The following is a 24,951-nucleotide window of genomic DNA, read 5'->3' on the forward strand; positions in this document are numbered from 1 at the left end:
GTTAGTTACTTGGGTCATAATTTAGGTATTTTAAGATACACTCTCCAAATCCCACATAAATGTAAACTGTGGGTTATAACAATAATAAAGTATTGAAGTGCAATTGGGCTGCATAACACAATCTTATCCTAAAGTTACAAAATGTCCTTGTATTTTTTTTCACATTAAAATGATGTACTCATGCTATTTGCAGTCATTCCAAGGTTTCAACATTTACTCAGAATTTGTTATTAATCAGTTCTGCAAATAGTTGTACATCACTACAACAACTTCTAACCAAAAAAAGAGACTCTTGTTCATTCTTGACTATTGAAACAGTAGTTGACAACGAATTTCAATGGCAACTACTAAATAAATATCACCATAATTTCCATTTATTAGCCGCTCTGAATCTTTCAATCAGAAGACCATCCAGGTGTGGGTCCTGCGCACTTTCAGTTCAGCTAAATGCATTTCTCTCAAATTCAAACTCAAATTCCATTCAAACGTCGCTGCCTGCCCTCTGACAGTCCCTGTCGTGAACACAGGGTGGCGACACATGGCCAATCAGAGCCATGTGTCTCCTGTGGGCACAAGTCTCCCTAGTGAAGTTTGTAGGAAGGAGTGCGCTCAGTTGGAGAGACAGACAGAGAGGGGGAAAGTGAGTTGGGCTCCGGCGAAGAGGAAAAAGACAGAAACCAGGAGACAAATTTCTTCCAGACTCTCACTTTTTTTTACCAAGAGGTTTGTCGTGCGCTTTCAAAGCGCAGCGGAAAACAGCACACGCGTTATCACGAATCTGTATTTTGAGTCGTTCATTTTTGGAAGGGCTCAAAATTAAATTTTGAGTGTAGTGGATGTGAAAAGCGGGCTTCGGTTTAACACAGAGCCGGAGGAATGTATCCAATGCAGGCAGCGGCAAGCCAGCTTCTCTGGAGATATCCAGCCTGCGCTCTCTGGATGGCCCTGCTCCTCCAAAGTGTCCTGGACCTCAGCGCGTCTGGTATGTCTCAAAAGTTTTTCTTTTCCTTTTCTTAGTAATCATTCGTCTTTTCCCTGTTTCTCTGATAGCTTTAATCTGGGGTTCATCCCAACACGCGCGGATTAAACATGTAATCTGTCAATTACAGACGAAAAATCCTTGTTGGGACTTTCAGCATGTGCCTGACATGCTCAGTAGTGGATATATAGTGACTATATCGCCCTTTAAAGACAGTTTAAGTCATCCATCATTATATTCATATCGGGTAGTATATTTTTTAAGACCACACTATTTGTTTTTCGATCCTTGAATAATCTCAAATGTTAACAAACTTGTTCCTTCCATACAAAGCAGAGCTGTTTGCCATCATTCATCCTCCACTCTCATGTAAATGATCTTTGGTTTGTAGATTATCGTCCTATTGTCACTCTGAAGCCTCTGCATGGGGAAAGACTTGACTCCATTGGCAGACAAAAGGTGGGCTCTTAACTAGTCAGCTGGATAGCTATTGTGTCCCCAACCAACCCCCTCAATAATTTAGGCCAGTTTAAAGATAAGACATACATGAAGTCTTAATTAAAAGGCAAACAGTTGTTAACCATTTAGGGTTGACTGATGGTAAGAGAGTAGTGGCATAAGATGCATGGACAACCTTTGGGAAAATAGGCCAGCCTGTGGCCTCTAGGAAACAATACTGCAATTAGTCTTAACTGCCTTTAAAAAAACAAACACTTACATAAAGCATCAGTTTATTTGTCTGTACACTGTGGTTTTGTTTGTTTTTGCTCATTCAACAATCTTAGGAACTATATATTCACTGCCATTAACTGTACATGGCTGAGTGTATGGTATTGACATCTTAAAGAAAGGATGTCCTGATGGTATATGTAACTGGCTTTTGGTTGACTAATATAAGTATGATTGAATTCAGTTTGAATTGTTTATGAAGCCGCTTGTGGAAAGCGCTTTTTTCTGTCCTGTGGCTTTTGAGAGTACAGTAAGTATAAATTAATCCTCCCTGCCTAGATGGGTAGTGATGAATTATCTCCGGATGGTTTTTGGGGGTTTGTTTGGATTATCCCTGTCCTCCTTAAATGCTTTTGGCTGTTATTTACAATGGAGTTGTACAGTATATTCTGTGTTGAATGTAAAGCTTTTTGCTATGGCCCTTCTCTTGCCATACCTTGTTCTCTTCCTTGCTCGTAGGCAGGAAGGAATGTTAATCCACATTACTTAACTGGATGAGTTAGCCATAACGTCTTTAAATTAAGTTTCATGATTGAAAATTGAGTGGAGGAGAGCCAAGCCCCTACTTCTGCAGCTACTTCATATCAGGAAATATAAAAGTGGGATTAACTGCATCTTTTTTTTTCATGTTAGATGCACACCTTAGAGGCAAAATCTACCCTGAAAATTAAATTTTATATGCTAATACTGTTATTCATGAAGTTAAACTGATTTGCTTTTGCACTCTCTCTCACTGCTGGAAACCAGAAAACTACTAAAAAAGCTTCCACCGCTGTCTGAGATGACCTTTTCTTTGAATCCAAGTAAGCATAGCTTCACTGTAGCCTTAACGGTTATGGACAAGAACATGACATCCATTAAGATGCTTTGTACATCCATTGCATCCACAAACCTGACCTCCTATTCACCGCAAATGAAGCAGTTCCAGAATATGTTCATGGATGATATCAATGGAAGTCTTGTCTCTCCTCTGGCTCGCTGTAATGGGAATGGTCAGAGAGGAACGACTGTGGTTCAACTGTAATCAAATGTGAAGAGAAGAGTGCAGTGCCCTGTGATCAGTGGCCAGTGGATATAATATGGCTGAATTATAAAAGCAACTGATGTGACAGCCATGGCTGTCTTTATTTGCTTATTTCCTGGTTTAATGGTCAGTCTATCAGCTTCCAATCTGAGGTCAGAGGTCACTGGTCTGTCACTGTGGTTCATATGCTAACATTTCCAGGAACAATCGGGTTTCCCTTGGCCACAGCAAAGCAAGTCTGCCAAACAATAAAAACATATATGCATGCATAGCTTATGTATTTTAAGGAAGGCTCACAAAATACAGTCCAAATAACATACAGTACCCTACTGAATTTCTTTAAAAACCTAAATAAATGCAACACTCCTTCAGTAGTTACATGCTCACAAAAACCCTAATTAATGTAAGTGATCAGGTCAAGGCAGGAAATTGGATAATGGGTTTGTACTTGTGTTTGTACTTAACAAGTTTACACGCACTTTTGTCAGCTTTCAGATTCTTCCCTCCCCTTGCCAAAAACAGCTTAGGCGTCACTGTCATCCTTCTAAACAAGGTTGGAATCATGTAGAACAAATCATGAGATTTTATTCTTATGGATTGCAAATCCCAGCTGTCCTCCTCCTGGAGGTCTTTTCCACTTATTTGTGCACAATTGAAAAAACTGAAAAACCCACACAAAGGTTGATATGAGTTGACCTATTTTTTTTTCCCAGCAGGAATCTAGCTGTGCCAACTGCGTTTATTCAACTGAACCCAGGTTTTGCAGCATGGAAATCAGATTTCTGCTAAAAAGTGCAGAACAATCAGATTACCATGGTGCCAAGTAAATTCACCTTTTATTTAAATATAAGATAGGTGCAGCATCTTTTCAAAATAGTCACTGTCATTCCATCTGTAGCCCATGCCCTTTAGCTCCAAAGTAATAATCTGTGACATGTTCATAAAAATAAATTGACAACACTGTTTTCAAACTATATAAACTGGAAATGTTTCTGAACATGGGGCATTCACCTCTGAACATAAAAGGTCTTCTGCAGGGCAGCAACTATGTGAAATCTGTTTAGAGTTTCATTTAGCCTTTTAATAACACTCAGGAAGGCTATAAATCATGTTGGGTGGAACTGCCTCAGTGCAGTTTTCAACAGGACACACTGTTGACAGTAAAGGCACTTCACTCCTGGAAAAAATCCTCATCCTACAGGCTGAGTGTGTAGGAGCTGTGTCCTGCTCTCCCTGCTACTGAGATGTCTGTACTGTTATATGCCTTCTGCCGTTTTCTGAGATTCATATTAAAGGAGCAATTTACAGGGAGGTGAAAGAGATGTCAAAGTTTATGGTAGCACTTTCTTCATGCATCCTTGTAAAATATGTGCAAATCAGCCACTCCTTCTAGTGATTTTTAGTTTGCTCAGTGCTTTTCATCATTGCAATACTGCTATAATTTATCCTTTTATATGTGACTATATTCAGTGTATCTATAGTTTATCCAGATTCTCTGGGACATGTTGGGCTCCATCATGGTCTGAGTGGTGCATACTCTTTCAGATAGATGATTCTGCTGTGTCTATTTCTGGGAGGAGGAGGTTGATTTTTCAAAACTTTTGTGAACTTGGTGTGAAATGGTAAGAAAGTCATGGACATTCATTTATTCAGCACATAGCCATAAATCATATACTCCAACTCTGTTTTATGTCCCTGATTTAAAACATTGGTGTGTAAACCACGTCAATTACCTACTTCCCACTTGTTATTAAACACATGTGTTTGCCAGGGCTTAGTATGTCTCTGTGCTGCCATGGGGCAAACTGTTTGGAGAATATTGTGAGCTAATTGTTTAATTGATGTACAGCCAGCGGGCAATTTACTTTAAATTATATAAAAAGTATCGAGATCAAATAAGTACCGTTCAGTGCTTATTTTTTTCTGAACTGAGTTTTTCATCACTCTCTTATTTAAGTTTTATTTCCAAAGCAGGACTACCTCATTGATTACTACAGAATTCACAAGATATGATCCTTATGGTGTGTGATGCCAGTAAATGGTACAGTTGTTTTCCATTGAGTTGCTGGCTGGAATGTCCTGATAATATATTGTCAATGCTTGAGCCCGATTAAGGTTTTCTTTTGTAGGTCTACTCTCTGCCAAGCCAGGGAAAAGCCTTTCTGTGAATGGGAAGAAGTACTCTTTTCCTGCATTTGTGTAATATTGGCAGAAAAATGCTCTTATTTCCACAAATCAGACTCTGTGGAGCATGCTTGTTTTTTAGCGGTCAGAGTCCCTCAGAGAGGCAACGTTTAATCACAGGCTAAACACAGTTCACTCAGATCCTCGTCAGAGACGTTTGATAAAGTTTTTGCCACTACAAACTGTAGCCAAGCGTGAAAACCCCTTTCCTGCAATTTACTGTCTACACAGGAGGTCAGTCTGTTAGAGAGAGAGAGAAATTCTCTGTAGGGTTCAAGGAAATGCAGCACTGGATTAACAAAAGCAACGAAAAACAGTAGTTCAGGTTTTATCAGGCAGTGGAGAAGCCAGTGTATAGATGTGTCACCTCAGTGAGTCTGGGCTGAGTGTAGAAATAAGCTACAGCAAAGAAGCATACATTTTTGTCAAGTGTAATAATAGACAAAAATTATATTTGCCCCTTTCCATGTTCTGTTTGCCCGACTACAAATTAAATCGCTTTCTATACATTCTATTCAATGCTTTCTATGTTGTAGGCTGTCTGGAAGACAAATTACGCCTACCACTTAAAAAAACTTCTCTGCTGTACTTTATACACACCATACAATGAGTCCTTTGCTGCAGTTGTAAGGCAAGCTGTAAGTACAAGAGTGTGCTGATCACAAAGTGACACTTTAATGAGTCTAATGGAATAAGCCACACATACTGCATATCAATTTCCCATATAGACTTGGCACGGGTTGATGTTGAGGACTGCAGGGAATAGCACTGCCTTAAAGACCTCTAAATTTCATTGAGACCACTCTTCATTGTTTTATCAAATTACTGCTTTGCTAGCATCCTCCATGGCAAGCTTTGCCCTGGCTTAATATTTCAAGATCATGCTACATTTCATTTAATAGGGAGTAGGATGAAACATGATTTTTTTTAAAGTCCCTATATGTGTCAGAGTAAATCTTTTTATATCCTGTTTGCATTGCATTAAGGACTTCAGAAACCCCCACTGCAAGCAGATGGGCAGATCTCTGTCAACTCACAATTATGTCTTTATACACCACACTCCATCCAAGGTATTGAATACCCCAAACTTTATGGGCTCTCCCAAAAATATTATTTATATTCCAAAAAACTACATGTGTAGTTTATCAGTCAATGGAGGGATTATTATTGTCAGCCTTTTCCCCTAAGATTTTTGTTTGTCAAATTTTTGTCTATGTGATCAGCTTTTCTGCATTGCAGCTTGGTCACCTTCTTTCACAACACTCCTTAAGTAAGTGCTTGGCCTAAGCCATGTAGTCGGGTAAAGTGAAGTGTGACTTTTTTAATGTCACTGAAAGGTCAGAAGCATTAATCAAGTGCATGCTGGATAGAAATGATCTGTGTTCTTTAGAAAGGTTTTGCACATTCGTGCCTCAAAGTATGTTTTTAGTAGTATGCACGGATATACTTTCTGCCTGCTAAAGGATCAGAGAACAGTCAACCCCTCCATCACCCCACCACCATCAGCATGACATTAAAACTCCTTGGCACTCATCTTATCTGGCTGGTATAAGACAAATGTAGGCACTGTCTCCCCGTTTTTCTTTTTGCCCTCTCTTTCTGACTTTCTTGGTTCTATTCGGTCTTTCATACACACACGGTCCTTTTCCCTCTTTGTCTGTACAGTACATTTTGGCTGTTGAGTGGCTCCTCCACTTGGCCCTTCTTGCCTGGCTGACTGACATGCTGCTCTTGGCTACGCTGTGTGTGTTTACTCAACAATAACTGAGAGCGGGGTGGCTCCACACCAGCTCCTGCTATGACTCATGCAGGCCTTTGGTAGAGGTTGATCAGTATTTAACATCTTTAATTTGTGCAAGAGGCATCTTTTGTGATGTCAGCTGGCGCAGAAACACTTCATACTTTTAGTTAATTCATAACAGTTATGTGGTGATTATGAGAAGGATGCTATGTCAATATGTGGCGTTCTCAATCGGTCCTGATAAGTCTTTGTGGCTCCACGTCTGCTCTTTTGTCCACATGGTACTGTGGTTATGCTGCGAAACCACTGGACCATCAGCTTCACTGAGACATTTGTATAAAGTTATCACTCTGCAGTTATTAATAGAACATCATCACATGTATATGTTTCACAATTGTGTGATTCTAAAATAATTATTGGCAGCTCCGTCATTTATTTTTTTTTCTTTACACAAATCATGTAAATAGCACAGTTCTCCTGTAGTATTGTCTAATGCGGAAAGTCGTACTCAAGTTCAAACTCTTCTTAGGAAATTGTTAAACCAGAGATGTCTGGACTGCAGGAAATTTAATTTTACGGGGCATCTAATGATTTGTGTTCAGTGTGGATTAACAGAATCCTTTTGAGTGTGTGTGTGTGTGTATGTGTTGGGGGGTGGGTTAGATTAGCTTGTCATGGCTCAGGACTAATTTGTGATTTGCCCTCATTTAGTCATTCAGGACATTTTAATGTTTGTGTATCATACAGAGGGAAGTGTGTTTGGCTGTTTTTTTCTTTTTTTTAAACATTTTTTTATCTTTTATTGCTTTACAATCAGTAGCTATGGAAACTATAGTCCTGTTGTAGTCTGAAGTTGAGGAATTTGAAGATTAGTTCCTGTAAATGGGTTTTTGTTCAAAGCTGCTAAAGTAATAACAACAAGGATCTGCTAAAGTAATAACAACAAGGTTGTTAATGTCTAAGCCCTATATTCTCTTTCATTGTTTTCAACGGGGGAGTCAAAGTTGAGATGTTTTTTGGGCCCTTTTTGAACCTAAAATGAACTATTTTGATTAAAGGCTGTCTCTTCTATCACCACATCTACATAGTTTTTCAATATGCTGATTAGGGTATGTGTTTTCATAATGACAATTTTATTTTTATTTTTTTCCTGCTATAGTGAAGACTTACTGAACCGTGACCCCTAGACCAACCAGTGTTTTAATGTACCGTTGCACCACTACTATAAATGATGTTGCTTTATCAAAAAGGCTGATTGATTCTTCAGTGTTCAGCGCTTGACTGTCTGTCTTTAGCACTCAGGCCGTCCATATGTGTGCAGGTTTCCAGACAATTCGACAAGTGGGGAGGTTTGCTCTCAACATTGCAACAGATTTATTGTTGCCTTCAAAAAAAGATGAAGCTCTTAGCTCTCCCACTTTTCTTGCTGTGGGTACTGACTGTATGTTGTGCAATATGTTTCTGCTCTATTGAAAAAGTTTGGCAGGCTTGTGTTATGTGTTTAAACTATGAGGTGTTGTTTTACTATAATATGGGATTTATGGTACGAAACAACCTGGGGTTTTTCTGACCTTGTCTTTCTCTTCTGTCTGCTTCTTCCTACCGCTGCATCACTTTTCAAGTTTTTCTTCCCATTTTATTTCTCCTTTGTTTTTTTTTAGAATAGCGTCCCAGCCAAAGAAAAGGCCCCAAACTATCACTATACTTTCATCTGACTGCGCTTATTAGCGCATAATTTAATTTCATCAGGGTATGACTAAATTTCCACTTAACTTGAAATTTAATTGTAATTACTGCATTGCTACATTGCAGTCATTGATCTAATGACTAGATGATGCTCGCTAGTCTCAAGTCGTCTTGGTCGCAACAGCATAAACATAAATATAGGTCAGCCACAAAAACTATACTGTGTGATTGGCTATACAGATATTTAAAGGCAACAAAGGCGGGGGAATGTTGTCTTTTTAAAAAACACCAATTTTGGTTGTGAAAAACAGAAGGCCAATAAATGGAAGGATAATTGTGTATTTTGGATGTATTTGGCTTAGTGTGGATGTATCGGCGTGAATGTGGACATGACCTTAGCATGTTTTAACCAAAGGCTTTGTATCATTGTTTTTTAAGCAAGCCCCCTTTTAACCAGCAGCTAGGGTTTACCTAGCCACTTCATTCACACACAAAAGACTTAAGGGGGGCTGCATTGAGCTGGTGGCTCAGTCCTATTGTCCAGGGGATCTCAAACTTTGACTTTAGGCAGATAAGTACTGCCTTTAATCCTACTGAGAAAACTAGACAGTATAGAAGCAACTTTGCTCTAATTTGCCAGCATGATTGCTGAAAAAATTTCAGTTTGAATATCCAGCATGGCTGTAAATTGTAACAATAATGTTCAGGGACAAAACTGTGACAGGAACTAGAAACCATAAATGAAACCGTGACTTAGCATGAATAGAAAAAGCACAAAATAGCATAAGAAATTTGACTTAAATGGAAATTCCCTTTCTATCCATTCTAATCCTGTATTGACCACACTGACCGAGGAATCTGGAGTTAAAGGGCTTGCTGGCTGTAATTCTGACATACCGTGAGTTAAATGCCCATCTAGCAAACCGCTGCCGGCAAGCCATCTGCCTTATTCAGCACCGACTGGGAAATCATTGCCCCTGTGTGGCATTAGCAGGGTTCAAAGATTGTCTCATTAATCAGACTTAGCGATAGGGCATGAGGAAAAGCTTTCAACAGGTCAGTCTCTTGGTGAAAGGTGTTATAATTTCCTTCTGTTTGCGTTTTTATCAATATTCTTCCTTAAGATAAAAAAAACCTGCGCCTTTTTGTTTTTTTTGTTCCAGAAACTAAAGCTGGAAGTCTGGAAGTTTTGGCAAATCCTCAAAGCTTTCTTCACAGTCTTGAGGAAAAGCTGTTACCATACCCACACAGTCACTGGTAGCCTCTTAAATCCATTTCGGCTTGATGGCATCGCCATACGGATGCTTCTTTCAAAGCAAAGTTATTGACTGTGTATCCCAATTGTCGAGATTGTGAGTCTGTTTTTAACTAAAACAAGTGTGTGTGAAAAGAATAGTAGGACGGAAGAACACATTCAGTCGTTTTGTACTACTGACTGTCCAGATGCGTTAACCAGAGGCTTGTAGAATCACTGTATTTGATGTGTGATTTGAGCGGGTGTGTGTTTCATGTGGTAAAATCTGCAGGAATTGTAATGGAAGGGTATGGAATAGTCATAGGGTAGGAATCTGTCCTTGTGTGACTGTGACAAAATGTATGCTATCTTCTTCATCACTGACACCCTCTCATTCACTCAGAGTTTAGCTTATGTAGTGGAACTCTGTATTTAACCCGGGGCAAGCGGAAAGGAATCCTGTCAATCGGGACACTCCTGACCAGGAATTCATACATTTATCCTGTGGGATGCCGAATGCTGCTCTTGCCTCCACAGAATCTCTCCCTCTCTGAGGAAAAAAAAGTTTGGGGAGTGTTGAGGGGAAAATTGAGTTTACCCGTTAAAGCAGCCCCCCTGTTTTAGTTTTTTTTTTTTTTTTTGTATTTCTACTTTGAACAGTTATTTAATTTCCCACTAGATGTTTATCAAAGCTGACACAGACTTGGAACCAACCTGAGTTTAAGTTTACTTGTGCGGTTGTGTCCTGCATGCCAACAGTCCTCTCACACCTCACTCCCTCACCCACTTGTTTTCCTGTCTCTCTATATATCTGTCTCTGTCCCTCGCTCCGTGCTCCCCCTTCGGGAAAGCATTGATTTCAGCAGGGCAGGAAATGAAACTGCATTGCCCTGCAACTCCCAGCAGGAAAGGGGACTCGGGGAGGGTAAGAGGAAGAGGTTCATTGAGTAAAAGAAGTCCAGTACTAGCTTTTTTAGAAAGGGATGAAAATATTGATAGTCTGAGGATGGGAGTGAGGACTGGGATGGGCCTGGCTCAGCTAAGAGAAAGCTGAGAGGGCTAAGAATGATATTGAGATGAGAAAAATATTTTCAGATGCGTTTGACTGACAGCAGGCTTAAATTAACTCTCAGCAAGTCATATTAATCAAAGGGCTGAAACATTTGATTCATTAAAAAACACATGGCAAAAAACTAGACAGAAATAAATACTGAGCAGCAGTGGAGAAGGGGGGTCTCACTAGTCAAGGATTGGTGGCCCCACTTACTGTCTTTGACCACCTTCATCCGTGTATCAGAAGTCAATGATTTTCTCCTCAGAGGGGCCTGTATAAGAGGCTTAGGCCCGCGTGATCCCACTGCCTGTTTGCTTAACCTCTGCATGGCTGCCTCAGCAGTACTAAGCTTTGCCTACAAGAGCTCATTACATCTTAGCCCTCCATCTATCTCACATTTTTATTCAGCCATTGTAGCAAATGGAACATGGGTTCAAGAGCATCTGATTATGTACACCGTTAAAGCCCTCATACTAAAATATGATGTGAACTGTGGAAAATACGCATGCTCTGAACAACAGTCAAACTCAAGTCATATAAACATTTGTCCTTGCAAATAGCTACATTTTCAGGATTACATTTGGAAATGTTGAGCAATGATTGCAGGCCATATTATATTCTATTACAAGAAAACAGATTCTCACCATTTCACTGTCCCACCATGATCTTTAGTGGAACATAAAACCTGTCATGTCAGTACAGTCATAATTGGAGTAAAGGAGAGATGGCACAACTTCAGCATCTTTCCAGACGTTTAGCAACAGTTCCAATGCACTTAAATAGAATATTTATTGAGCTTTTCATTGAGATGAACAACTGTTTATACTGTTGCATGCATTCTGTAATGATGTTTTGCAACAAAGCAGGGGTCTATCCCAGTATGCTATGCAGCCTGAAGGGTCCTGCTGCAGTGGAATTTATAAAAAGGAACAAAATCCCCGCTATGGGCATTGTGGCTTATTATTCCTACATGCTCTGTTGGAGCGCTAATTTGAAATAGCCCGGTGCTGATAATTTGTAGGGAGACAGATTGCTGTGGCTGTGATTCATGACTGTTTGAGTGGGATTTCAAACAATAGCGGAGGTGGTCCCAAGTTTTCCCCGGCTGGTACTGTTCAACAGTTTGGACTACTGTCAGCTCACGGTAGGGACTTGTGGTAGAGTTTGGCACGGCGAGAGTTTGTATGCACTTTCCTTCTTTTACACTTTCTTTTGCTTTTTCACCAACTCTGTCTTTGTCTACATCTCCCTCTCCTCCTCAGAAACTCCATCCAAAGCCAGAGGGTTTGTTATGAAAAATGTTTGTATTTCAGTTATATTCTGCAGCATATTCTATTCTGGTTCTGTTATTTTTACTTCTTTAGTTGTCTGTGTGTCCACGGCCAGACAGCAGTGATCCAATGTCCCCCACTGCCCTCGCTTTGCACCCCAGGCTTTGTTAATCCATTTACTCTTTAATTTAAATTTGACTTAACTCTAGCCAGCTGGCTAGCTTAACCTCTGCTCGTGATGACCCTGAGCAGGAGTGGACATTACATAAAATTAACAAATTCCAAGCAAAGATCAAAGATTTTATAATCGCTAAAAATAGTACAAACAAGTCACACTCCTCCATTCACTTGCTTCCATGCAAACAGTGTTCTGTTGAGGGTCAGGTGGTTGCTCTCTGATCAGAATAGGTGACCAAGAGGCACAACGTGCCCTAGTTTGGCTAGTTTTGTTTGTTGTGGTTAACATGTTTTTAATAAGCAAAAATTGTGGAAACAACATGGAAATGTAAAAGTTTCATTTTTGGTGATATTGGTAGATTTTGTGGTTCAAAATGTTTGCTTTAGCAGTGCAGTAAATAAAGCTTCTAGAAATTTCCTCTTAATTTTTGATTTGATCATTTCTCCTTGGTTTCTATTTTGTGATTGACAGTTGTTCATGTTTAAAACCAGATAAGATTGAAAGGTTTTATGTGCATCACTATAACATAAGCAATATTAAACACAGAATGGGAGTAAAATGCTATGTTACCAATATGTCATATTTTTAGAAACTGCCTCCATGAAAGTTGTAGACCTATGAGACTATATAAGGGAAGGACAATTTTCTTGCCCATTGCCCTGTTTAATTGGCACAAATAACCCATTGCTAATGAGAGTACTCTAAGCTTGTTAAATGTGTTTAGGAAGTCACACAAGCACCCTGCTGCTTGCTGAATGAGTTACATCACTCAGCGGTTTACACAAGGTGCCTCCAGTAATGGGTAGTGAAGAACCCTTACTCTTAATGTGACAACCATGCATTTTCTTACACATGTTACACGAGCTTCCCTGGCTCGACAGTAATAAAACTTAGAGAAAAACTCTAGTTAAGATGGTCCTAGACAATAGTTGAGAAGTGTTTTACTGCTGGTTACACAGCAGATAGCAGCTTACATGTTTGCCCTCGATCTGTGCTTACACAGTAATACAGGCAGAGTGTGATTGGTGGTATGCATTTGCAAATGTGCACGCCCCATGTCCCAGTGTTGGTGGTCTTGGAAAGCCACCAAGATCACCCGGCTGCTCTGTAATGTGAAAGCAATTAGCAACCAGCGGTTTTATACAGTGCAGATATGTGTGGAATAACAAAGGAGAATGTAGGTCAGCGGTGAGCCATAGGTGCACGGTGTGACCATCGCAATTCTTTAGGCCATGTTATTTCAGACTATTACAACATTGAAGAAGATATTTTACATGTTTGTAGGTACATTAGATACATATTTGAAACTAATTTAGCTCTTTACTGATTAATCAGTCTTGTATACAGCAACATGCCTTTGTGTTTTAGTGGCTCATAACAATTAGCAATAAGATCCTTAAAGAGATATATCACACAAGTACTAAAAAGGAATGTAACAAAAAGTGTCTTTCAACGTTTGACGGAAATGATTTTCGGATTCTTGGTAGGGTTCATAATCAAATTCCTGACGTAAATGGGTTTGTAGTGAGTTTAAGCCCAGATTTATGCAACTCCCTGCAGAGCTCTTTGATGTCTTAACCCTCCGTTTACTTCATCTGATGTTCCCCCTGATAGAAATCTGCCTTTGACTTATGCTGGAATACAGTATATCAGTTCCACACATATTCACATTGGGTTAGATTGAGTTCCCTCTGTGTGTGTGTGTGTGTGTGTGTGTGTGTGTGTGTTTACATGAATGTGAGCAGGGTGCATGCCCTCTGTCACATCTGGCAGCTTGTGGTTTTTTTCATGAACTGCTAAATGAGGGGAAAAATACTCCCAGCTGCCCTCAGGAAAACTCACCTGGTGTAGCACCATCTAAGTTCCTTGTTTTCCCTCTCACACTTTCTGTTCTCATTGTTCTCCACAAAACATACAGCTATACATGCACACACATAGAGAAACACTAGTCTTTAAGCAGCCTCTGTTTTTTCACTTTTCTCCACCTCTCTTACATTCCCTGCCTTTTTTAGCCTGGCATGAAAACATGCACATGTGACCTGGCCTGAAACATGTGTATATACTCTCAAGTAAGATATTCTGCACTTACGTCCTAGCATAACCTCTCTCGTCAGATTAAGACAAGACAAGGAAGACAGTTAGACAGGGATACTTACATAGCCGGAACAACCACAGCCTCTTCACATGGTAAAGTCATTTTCACCTCGGCCGCTGTGGGAAGAGGAGGCCAGGATCAACATCCACCCCTCCCACCCCTCACCTCAAACCCCCAGCCGGCATATTTCGGCTATCTGAAGGGAGCAGCGCCGGGAGTTATAAGCCCTGAGAGCTGAAAAGCAGCTTTTGTCTCAAGCGACCCTCCAAGACCTCTGCCTGCCTGTTCTATCAGCAAATCATAAACTACATGGCACAACTAGAAACACAGGAGTGCACAACAGAGGGAGACATACAAGGGGAAGAAAAGAGAGAGGGGGAAATCAACAAGATGAAAGGCAAAAGAAAAATAGCACAAATGGTTGACAGCTATAGATCAAACATTAACAGTCATATGTATATGTGCACTTTTTATATTGTACCTTGACTAATGAGACAGGTCGTCAGGGGTTTGGCTGCATGTACAGTATGTTGCAGAGGCAGAGTAAGAGAGAAGGTTAGTTGTTTTAACTTCTCTCTCATATTTAATTTAACATTTCAGTCTTATTTATTTCTAATAAAGGGGGTTCCTGTGTGTGAATCAAGTATGTCTGCACAGTTTAAATACTGAGGTAGAAGTGTCTCTGGTTGTATTCTCAAAAAAAGAGCATGATATGTTATCGGTTTTCTGTCTTCGGCCTGGAATGTACCATTTAGCACTGACATCCATCAGTGGGAGCCTCCATTAACAGCTATCTGCACCCTTCAGTCTTTCTGCATGCTTATTAAAAACAGTTTTCATTGGTAGACATAGTATATCCAGTATCTTCTCCTCTGTTCCCTTTGTTCAATCTATAACTTTTCCCCTGCTTACATGTCATATTGTTACATTCTTTCTCTACTCCATGTCTTGACGGACCTGTCCTCCTCCTGCTGTGCTTGTGTCATTTTCTTCTTATTCTTGCCTGGACAGATAGATAGCTACCTTAGCCAGGGAGTCATTTTAGGCACCATGTCTATCAAAGCAAGGCTCACAACTGAGATTTAGTAGGCTTACCGCCTTATACTCTTAACCCGTCATTTCAGGATTTCCAAGTTTCACACCAGTTGGGCACTGGATAAACAAGGAAACAGTGTTGCATCTGACACACTACAGCTCCTGTTACGAGGAGACAAGATTTAGAAATCTACACCAATATTTTACAGTATCTTTATAAAATTCATGTATTAAAGTTTTTGACACATTCAACACATACATCCAGTAACTGTAATCACCCAAATAAGACATTAAGAATGTTTTGACACCTTATTGCATTTAATTGACTTTCTTGAATATTTACATGTAGACCCATTCATTGAGCATATTAATCATTCTTCGTGTTGTTTAAATCCATTTTCATAAAAATTTTTACAGCTGATTTAACAATATTTACCATATTTCAGCTGAACAATTTTTTTTTTTTTTCAACAAAAAAAATCAGGCTATTATTGGTTGTTTAGCTTCATAATGTAGACTCTGGATGTGCCCGAAGTTTTATTGTCTTCCCTTCTTTCTCCAGATGTTATTGTATCCTTTACACAAAGGTCACAAATCTACTATAGTCTTCTCCTCCAAATGTGTTTTGCCTTTGACCGCCTGTTAGAAGTTTAAATTGAATCATCTACAAGTAGCACAGATCATAAGTCATCAGGGTGGTGTACTGTAGTGAGTAGGAAAGCCCCTGTTTAACCACAGGGCCTCAGTTCAAGAGCTTGTGTTGGAGAACACCCACGCCCTTCAAGTGTCTCTGAACAAGACACTGAGCGCCCTTGGAGAGCTCTTCATTAACTGACCCTGCACTCTGACATCCCTGTAGATTGGAGAAAATGAAAAGAAAATGTCCCTACTGGGATCTATAAAGTAGCCCATGCAAATCGGTACACTTCCTCAAAATCTTAACTCAGCCTGGTCAGAGCCACCGGACCGTCAAGCTTTCAGTCAGACCTGCCTCTTGACTAGCTTCCATAAACAAGAGCTGCATAGAAGCAGTGGCTTTGGAGTGGGAATTCTGATACTACATTCTGTTGACTCCTCAGTTAAGTGTTAAATGCAGTTAGAGGACAAGCTACTTAAAGCCCTATGCTATTCTTATCTTCTGTCCATCTTCCACACAACCTTCGTATCTCATTTCATTTGCCCACACAAACTTTTCAGATTGACATAGGCCATATTTTATTTTTTATATATTCTCTAAATGCATTTATGTTTAAACATAGCTTTATCCTGAGTTTCAACTATTTTGGTAACTACTGTAGAATTCAATTAAATTGTTACCTCAGTTTGGCTTACAATAAAGCTTTGCAGGGAGGTGAACTATGGCTATTTTAGGAGATGTCAGGAGTCAAAAGGCCAAAAAACACAGGAAACTATTGTGTAATTTAACAAAAGGACCAATTGTTGTCTGCATTATCCTGTTTGGTGAATCTGTCTTTCTTGAGCTTCTGTTAGACTGATTCACTGTGTTTGAAACTGAAAACAGCTATGATTTGATTTGATATGAAGAAACCAGTTTGAAATAATTTTACATTTTGTGACATGGTGCATTATCCTGTTGCCATCAGAAGATGGCTGATACGAGGCCGGATGAATGGAGCATGTGTGAATTATAACCTCAGTTTTAGGAGTGGCACCCGGTGTGGTCTTCTGCTACTGTTGCCCATCTGCTTCAAGGTTGGATCAGAGATGGTATTCTGCATACCTTGGTTGTAACGAGTGGTTATTTGAGTTACTTTTGCCTTTCTGTCATCTTGAACCAGTCTGCCCATTCTCCTGTGACCTCTGACACCGACAAGGCACTTTCGCCCACACAACTGCCGCTCACTGGATATTTTCTCTTTTTCAGACCATTCTCTGTAAACCCTAAAGTATTGTGCGTGAAATTCCTTTTCTGAAATACTCAGACCAGCCCACCTGGCACCAACAACCATGCCACGTTCAAAGTCACTAAAATCATCTTTCTTCCCCATTCTGATGCTCGGTTTAAACTTCAGCAAGTTGTCTTAACCACGTCTACATGCCTAAATGCATTGAGTTGCTGCCATGTGATTGGCTGATTAGCTATTTGTGTTAACAAGCAATTGAACAGGTGTTCCTTATATAGAGGCCGGTGATTTTAAAGGGAGAAAGAGAGAGATTCATAGAACATTGAATACTGTTGAACTGCCATCCAGGCAATAATGCGTTCAAACAGGGAAAGAGTGAGTAAAGAGAGTGACTGCATCTTTGTGTCTCTCATTCGAACACTGTGTTGAGTAAATGACCTTTGAGAGAGCTACTGTGTAGCACACTGTCAAAGGCCAGTGACCCATCCAGCTCACCAAATGTTTGTGTATTATGTGTGTGTGTGTCTTGCAGAGTCTCATGTCCAGCACATCCACTAGCTGATATACGAACGGAATCAGTGGGATAAGACTTGCAGGCCAGTTCTAGACATATGGGGCTAACACTGGAGTTTCCAGCTCTATCTTTGATTACTATCCATGAATGGAAATAAAAGAGGAGAGGCCAGCAGAGGGTCAAAAGGGGGCAAATGGAAAAGAGGCAGCAGCCAGACATGAAAGGGAATAAAGAGCAGCGTGAGAGATGGTTATTAGTAATTATTTTAATATGGGATTGTAACATCTGATTTTGTTGTGCTGTTGGTGACTGTCGCACTGAACACGAGTAGATGAACGAGTATATATAGTCCATGAGAGGCAGTTAGTTGAAGAGGTGAAGAGAATGAGTGGAAAAGTGAGTGAATGAAGGAGGGAGAATGAGCAAACAAGAGAGTGAAAGAGAGAGGGGGAGAAGTGGGGAGGAGAGGGGCAAATCTTTTATGAAGCATGGAAAACAGGGTGAAAAGAGGAGAGGGGGGAGTTGATGCCTGCGGTGGGTCTCAATAGCAGGACCCCATGTCCTCTTTAATGTCAAATGAATAACTCCTGACCTAACACCTTTAATTGGTATAACCACTAGTTGGATGGAGTGCAGTGTAGGTTGTATTGTGTGAAAAAAAAGAAAATGCACACATGCAGTAATCACTATTATAATAAAAAAATATAAAAGGTTTGAGATTAAGCTTTGGGAAATGCTTAAATAAAATGCAGGTGTACATTTGTGTTAATATCTGGCATTTGTTTTTTTATATATAGTATGATGGCCATTTGTTACCAGTAGGGTCAGGGTTTTCACCCTGATTTTGTTCACCAAACATGGGAGTCTCTTCCATTGCTATGTTTCACTTTCTTCAAAGGCAATTTATTTTGTTCAGCTCTTTAAAATCACCAGTCAGTGTGAGCCTCAGAGTTGATGTCAGATGTTGATACTCAGTGGGATTGATGGTAATAGCTATATATAGTTATAGCTAATTATAGCTATTCTTTCACATTATAGGAAGTGATTTGAATTAGTGTTATCAACAATACTGCTTGTTGCTGCTTTAAGAAAAGCTCTGCTCACTGGCTGTCTGGTTGGCTGGCAGGTGAGGCCCCAACTCAAGCTATGGGGCCCTCCCATGTTTTGGAAAAGAAGAAGCCTAGGGCTCATGAGCTCGAAGGATACTCAGTGCATGAATGACAGGGCAGGAGGGGGTAGCAGGGAAGGAGGAGAGGAGATGGCTGAAAGAGGCAGCTCAACCAGAAAGAGAGGGAGAGGTTAAGTGGAGGCAGGTGTTCCATGACAAACCTTACAACCCCCCTCTTCTCCTTTTCTCTAGTTCCCTCCACTGACACTGGTCCACTGAGATTACAGCAAACTAGCCCAAGAACAGACACTTGTTAGTCATTTCTTTCTTTCTCTGTTACCTTCTTTTGTTATTCTTTATCCGACCACCTTATCCTTCTGATCCAATCTATCCTACCAAATTGCGCCCTTTTCCTTTAATCCCTGGTTTCTTTCCACTGTCTCCTCTGTGTGCTTTCCTCATTGCTGCAGGACCACCTGGCTTTGTGGTTTGAAATCGTATAAAACTGCTGTTGCTATAAGCAGATGGACAGCTTTCCCACTGCTCCACTCTGCCTGACCCAGCTGGCAAATTAATTTATCGTGTTCTCTCATCATGTTCCAAAGGTTATTAAACTACAGCTCAAGACTAGAGCAGAATAGTACACAAATCCAGTTATGATTGCTGGAAAACGGGGAGCGCCTGATTGATGTCATTTTGTAATATTAAATTAAATAAGTGTGTGATTGTACATTTTTCCCTTTTTAAATGTTATGTAGTATGTGGCATCTTTTCCACTGGCTTTTATTTTTATATGTGCCATCTATGCAGTGATTCTTGATTAAGATGCCCTTTTCTGGGTTTTCTATGGAAGTCTCACTCAATGTGTCACACATTATCTCAAAGTTCACTGATTGGATTTTGATGAAATTATGTAGAATGATGTGTGTCATTGCTCCTTTACTAAAGTTAACTAGTTGGCTTAAGGGGCCGCAAAATTTTTTAGTTTTTCTCCCTATGTCAGGCACAATAACTAGCCTTTCTATAGAAATGTATTGTGATATATTGCTGTTACTTATCAAAATCAATCTTAGAATGAGATCTTAAATGCATATGTGGAGGTTAATAACATGAAAATGTTTGAGTTTACTAAGGTATAGACATCTGTAACATTACTGATTCATGGCTCACCCAGTGTAATAACTGTCGTATTATTGTAATGTGTCTCCGGAAAGATGAGTCAAAGTGATTCTTAAAAACAGAAACCATAGCTTTCATTTGACCCCTCTTCTTTAAAAATGACTCACAGAGCCTTTATTGTGTGAATGATGTGTGTGCACATTTAGGAGACCTGAAATGCTTGGAAGTTGTTATGACTGACAAGTGTGCATCTTCTAGTCTGCCAAAACATAAAGTGCGTGTCTGTCTTGGAGGACACAGAGGTTGATGTTCGCTTAGCCTTTGAAAAACGGTTGGTTCGAGTCCCACAGTGACTGGTTCTTATTTTTGTGTCCTTGAGCAACTTCAGACAGCAGTCAGCTTCATTAAAACATCTGGAAGAAAAACACACGGCTGTTTCTATGTCTGAATCACCACTTATCATCACACACACACTCATACACACATTTATGTACAAGCACTCTCACACTTCATCATCAAGCACCAACAGCAAACCCTACATGCAATGCACTTCCGGTGTGCTTCTACTGACTTTATTTTGCTAAGACGCATGAATTTGAAAGTCCTTCTGTCTGGGTTTCTGTTTCATCTCTACAGTATATCTTAGGGATGCACCGCATGTTCAGCCACCAAAATGAATCAGACGAAAATGGCAAAAAATAGCACTTTCGTGTTCAGGCTAATTAGTCAAAAGACCAAAGAAATTTTACTGAATAATTATGTTGACATGTCGGCAGTGTGGAAGCATTTTAAATTGTCTGAGAAAGACGCAAAAAGGGCCTTTTGCAGACACTGTTCTGCTGAATTGTCTCCTAGCACATCCACTCCATCCGTGGCTGACTTCTTAGAAAAGGCAAAAAACGGTCTGACCCACTTTGAGTGTTTCTGTCACACGTTTATGAGAAGGCGATTAAGCTAGCCGTACCTAAATTTGGAGTGCACACATATTCGAGCCTTAATGATAAATCCACTGAAACGGACCAGTGCGAGCTGACCGGAGCTGACAGGCAGGTTAGTGACTTTATCCTGTCATTTTCTCTCTTTACGAAGACAAGTGTTGCAGTATGAAAGTCCTACCTGAAGAGAGGCTATTAAGTCTTCATGTTGTGCGATACGAGAACCACATACAACATTATTTATCAAATTGGGTTGGGCTTGATGAATTTAGTGCAAGGTTACACATGTGACAACATCCGGTTTTCAAAATAAGGTGTCTATTCTGGATGGAAATAAGATTCTTGGGCCTCGGACCCACCCACCATAGTCTCTCCAAATCTTGTGTGAAACACTGAGTAAGAAGCACATTTTGACTATTTAATTTATGCAATGGTAAAAAAAAAAAGCTAAATAAATGGAAAAAATGTGAATGCACTTGTTCGGGATGCAGCAAATTTTCTCATTATGTTTGGCTTCGCAATGCAATGTACATGCATTTTGGTTTTCTTTTTTCACATGCTCCTTTCAGAATGTATTTCTCTCTCACACACACACACACACACACACACACACACACACACACACACACACACACACACACACACACACACACACACACACACACACACACACACACACACACACACACACACACACACACTTACTTACACTGAGTAAAGCACTTGTCTAGTCAGTGAGCAGCCTGTGTTGTCAGAGGCTCCAGTCCCCTCCAAGAGAGAACAGTGCTGATAGACACAAATGGATAAGAGGCAGATCCAGAATAGTAACAACCACAACAATTCACTACACTGGTCCTGATTAAGGAAGAATGCAAAGTTTCCCTTAAGTTAGCAATCACCATCTACTGCCAGCATGTATTATTGTTGTATTAGTGTTGTTGTGTTGACGTTTTTAAGCTAGTTCAAATAAGTGGTTAAATATCATGAGTCATCATCAGCTGATTTCATTTCCTAATCTTTACCAGAAAGAAGAATGTCAGTTATCTTTGTCTCTGTAATGAATTCCAATCAATCTAAACATCCCTACTGTGGTATAATAATAATCTCATGTAACACTTTAGGTTTTCTGGTGAAGCTTCTGAGATGTATTTTGGCTGTTCTTTTTCTTTCTCTCTCTCTTTCACACACACATCCACACAAGGCGTAATGTCTATCCACTTAAACTCAAATCAGACCGAGATAACGAGGTCGCCCTTCATGTCTGCCCCACTACCTTAACTGGTGTGCCTGTGTGATAAGAGTCAGACCTTATCGATATGTTATCACCCACAGGAAGTGAGGCAGCATGCCAGACAGCAGTAGTTACAAAGGGGTGGGAGAGGTAGGAAGACTTTGTTACAAATCCCTGTATGCATTATGAAAAAGTCAATGATTATTCAGTCATAGTCCTGCTATAGTCCTTCTTGATTACTGTGTAGGACCTCCAGTGTCCTGAAGGTCATTGCAGCACTAATGGGAGGTTGTTTTCATCATGCCACTTTCTTCACTTGAAAAGCTATCCATTTTGTGGTGTTTTAGCCGAGCAAGCAACAAAATGTTGTGCTTCTTTGTACTTTCAGGTTATGTTTTTTAGCACTTGATCAAATCTGTCAAACCGAATTAAGAGCTGGGTTGTCTACCAGTGTCCAGGCCCAAGATAAATCCAGCTGAATTCCCCTTGGCTCAAGACCCCCATGTTTGGCCAGATGTCAGAGTGTCTTGGACTGTTCAACCATAGCTGGGCAAAATATCAAAATAAGAGACTAGATATCATGTGGAATTTTGGTTTGTTGTAATGTTATGATTTTGCTTAACTTTGTGTTTTCCTGCACTTACATTAAAGCCCATCATCGTTAATTTCTATAATCTGAAGTAATCTGAAAATTGAGTGGAGTGAACAGTGAATGCCTCTGGGTTTCATAGACACGATACTAATATTTTACTTAAGCAGCTGTTTCTTGTGAAAATACCAGTAGCTGTGCCTATAATATTGCCAATATTGATCGCGACATTAAAGAATGAGTTAAAATGTTTGAATATTTTTATTTTGTCACTATCCCCCAGCCTCAGTTTCCCATCTCATTTTGTGATCCCCCAACTCATGGAAGTATGTTGAGAAGGCGATGGGGAAGAGAGATGAACAGTGAAAGATGGAGACATACAGGCCAAAAGTGACCCTTGACCTACCAATATGTATTTGGACATGTTTGCCGGTGTGCACTTGATAAGAGGTTGGGATGAAAAATGAGGCAGTTTTTGGTCTGATTTTTCCTCTAAAGTGTGTGAGATTTAGACCTCAGACACCAAGTGACTAAAACCAGAGAAGATTGTACTTTTAGATATGGGGATGACCTTGCGTATAATTCCTGCATTATCAAAGGCATAGATTGCATCCTTGCATGTGTAAATGGACGTATAAGTAAGTGTGTTTTATTTCTGTACATAATTCTGTAGATTTTATGCCGTGGTATAAAATTGATGCCGTTGTCTTGTGGGGCAGTCATTAAGCCAGAAAGGGAGCAGGAGGGCAGAAGGTTATTGGATTGCTTTGGTCAGCTCCAGAAATGACTTTTCCATGACTCCAGGTGTGTGATCCGGCTGAGCCTGGGGATATCCTCTGTTTATGCTCAGGCAAAGACCCGCAGATTAGGCGGCCTGGTATTCACCTGATTAAAATGACCTTCTTGTGTAAACTAAGCTGGTGGGTTGGGAGCAATGCGCACATAAGCAGGACCTTTTGGGACCTGGATGGTGTATGAACAATTCTGTCTATGTAATTAACACATACACACTGAGAGCAGTGTGCGTTCATATTGCAGCAAGGACAAATCACAATGGAGATTAAGAAGTAAAGCCCTATGGAAGAATCAGTGGTACTAATAAAAATATAATCCACTCTAGCATTAAACACAAAGGGCTGATGTACCTTTATCTGGAACACAAGTGCATCAGCACTTATCTTTATCGTGTGTATGTGTGGTTAAGGCCAGGTGAAAGGATTAAACAGTAATAAGTCAATGTTCGAGGCCAATACACTCTTGGGACACACCATCAGTCATCTGTCTCCTTGTCATCTCTGCTTGTTCTCATGTTGCATTTTGTCTTCACCATTCTCCAACTTTTCTCTGCCTTTCTCCCTGCTGTCCTCTTTATGTCTGTTTTATGTGGTCAAGATGCGTGAATACACAGATTTCAACCTTGATTTAGAATATAAAACTAAAACTTGCAATCTCCCTGCTTTTCAGTGCAACATGTGCTTTTCAGGTTTATGTGTGAGTATGTGTATTTGCATGCAGAGCCTAGCTGTATCCTTGGTTGGTATATCATTTCTGACAGCTTTCATAATGTTATAACGCAGCCTCTTTTTTGAGAGCTGCTGGTTCTTATACCTGTGGTCTCCTTATCCCCCATACTGCTGTAAATCCTTGCTAGTCTGAACCTTGCTAACTGTTAGTATCTACTTGTAGCATAATACTTGTTATACAGATACAGCCACTGCACAGTGTATGAATATATAAGCTACATTGACCTAATCTTTGAGTTTCATTAATCTGCAGAAGAAACTACTTTCAAGGACGCTGGACTCATTAGGGTTTCCAAGCCATCTTTGTGTGCATGATTGAAAAAGTGTACAACAGTTTACAATAAAATTTGATATAATATATGACAAGGAGAAATGGTTACAGTAGCCCGTTCCTGCAAAACTCTTCTGGAAAATATCACCATATTAGGCATGTAAAAAAACCAGATGCCCCTGATCAACCGTTTTCTTAGTCACAAATCTGCCTCTGACTTACAAAGACCTTAAACATTACACAGTTTGGCTGAATGAGACAAGCCTTTAGCCAGGGGAAAAAAATAAAATATTTCACAATTAGACTTGCAGCCAAAATACAGAGAAGTTTAGATCTAAGATGGAAATGTGCAACAATGAGATCTTTTTTTATTTTTTATTTATATCTTCTGGCGCTCATTGGAATGGATGTTTTTAAACGTGATCAGTGGTTATTTCGGACATCAGAAGATGGGTTCAGAAAGAGTGAATACTTTGTGTATCATAAAACCTTCTTTAAACATGCATAACATATCTTATTAGATCTCTAAAAATAGATTCCGCTTTCTTAATTACACTTACATCTTTGAGGTGCTATATTTGACTGA

The 24,951-nt window shown here is 39.9% G+C and overlaps 1 protein-coding gene across 2 annotated transcripts in view; it reads left to right on the top strand.

Moving 5' to 3' along the window:
• The first annotated feature begins 617 nt into the window (after window positions 1-617).
• ror1 (receptor tyrosine kinase-like orphan receptor 1) overlaps window positions 618-24,951 on the top strand; it is a 138,605-nt gene continuing 114,271 nt past the window's right edge. For both annotated transcript variants that reach the window (XM_046049531.1, XM_046049532.1), the window contains exon 1: window positions 618-982. In XM_046049531.1, the coding sequence (XP_045905487.1) occupies window positions 877-982 (106 nt within the window). In that variant the 5' untranslated portion in view covers window positions 618-876. The remainder of the gene's footprint in view (window positions 983-24,951) is intronic.

Source organism: Micropterus dolomieu, linkage group LG05, assembly GCF_021292245.1.
Source record: "Micropterus dolomieu isolate WLL.071019.BEF.003 ecotype Adirondacks linkage group LG05, ASM2129224v1, whole genome shotgun sequence".
Lineage (NCBI taxonomy): Eukaryota > Metazoa > Chordata > Actinopteri > Centrarchiformes > Centrarchidae > Micropterus > Micropterus dolomieu.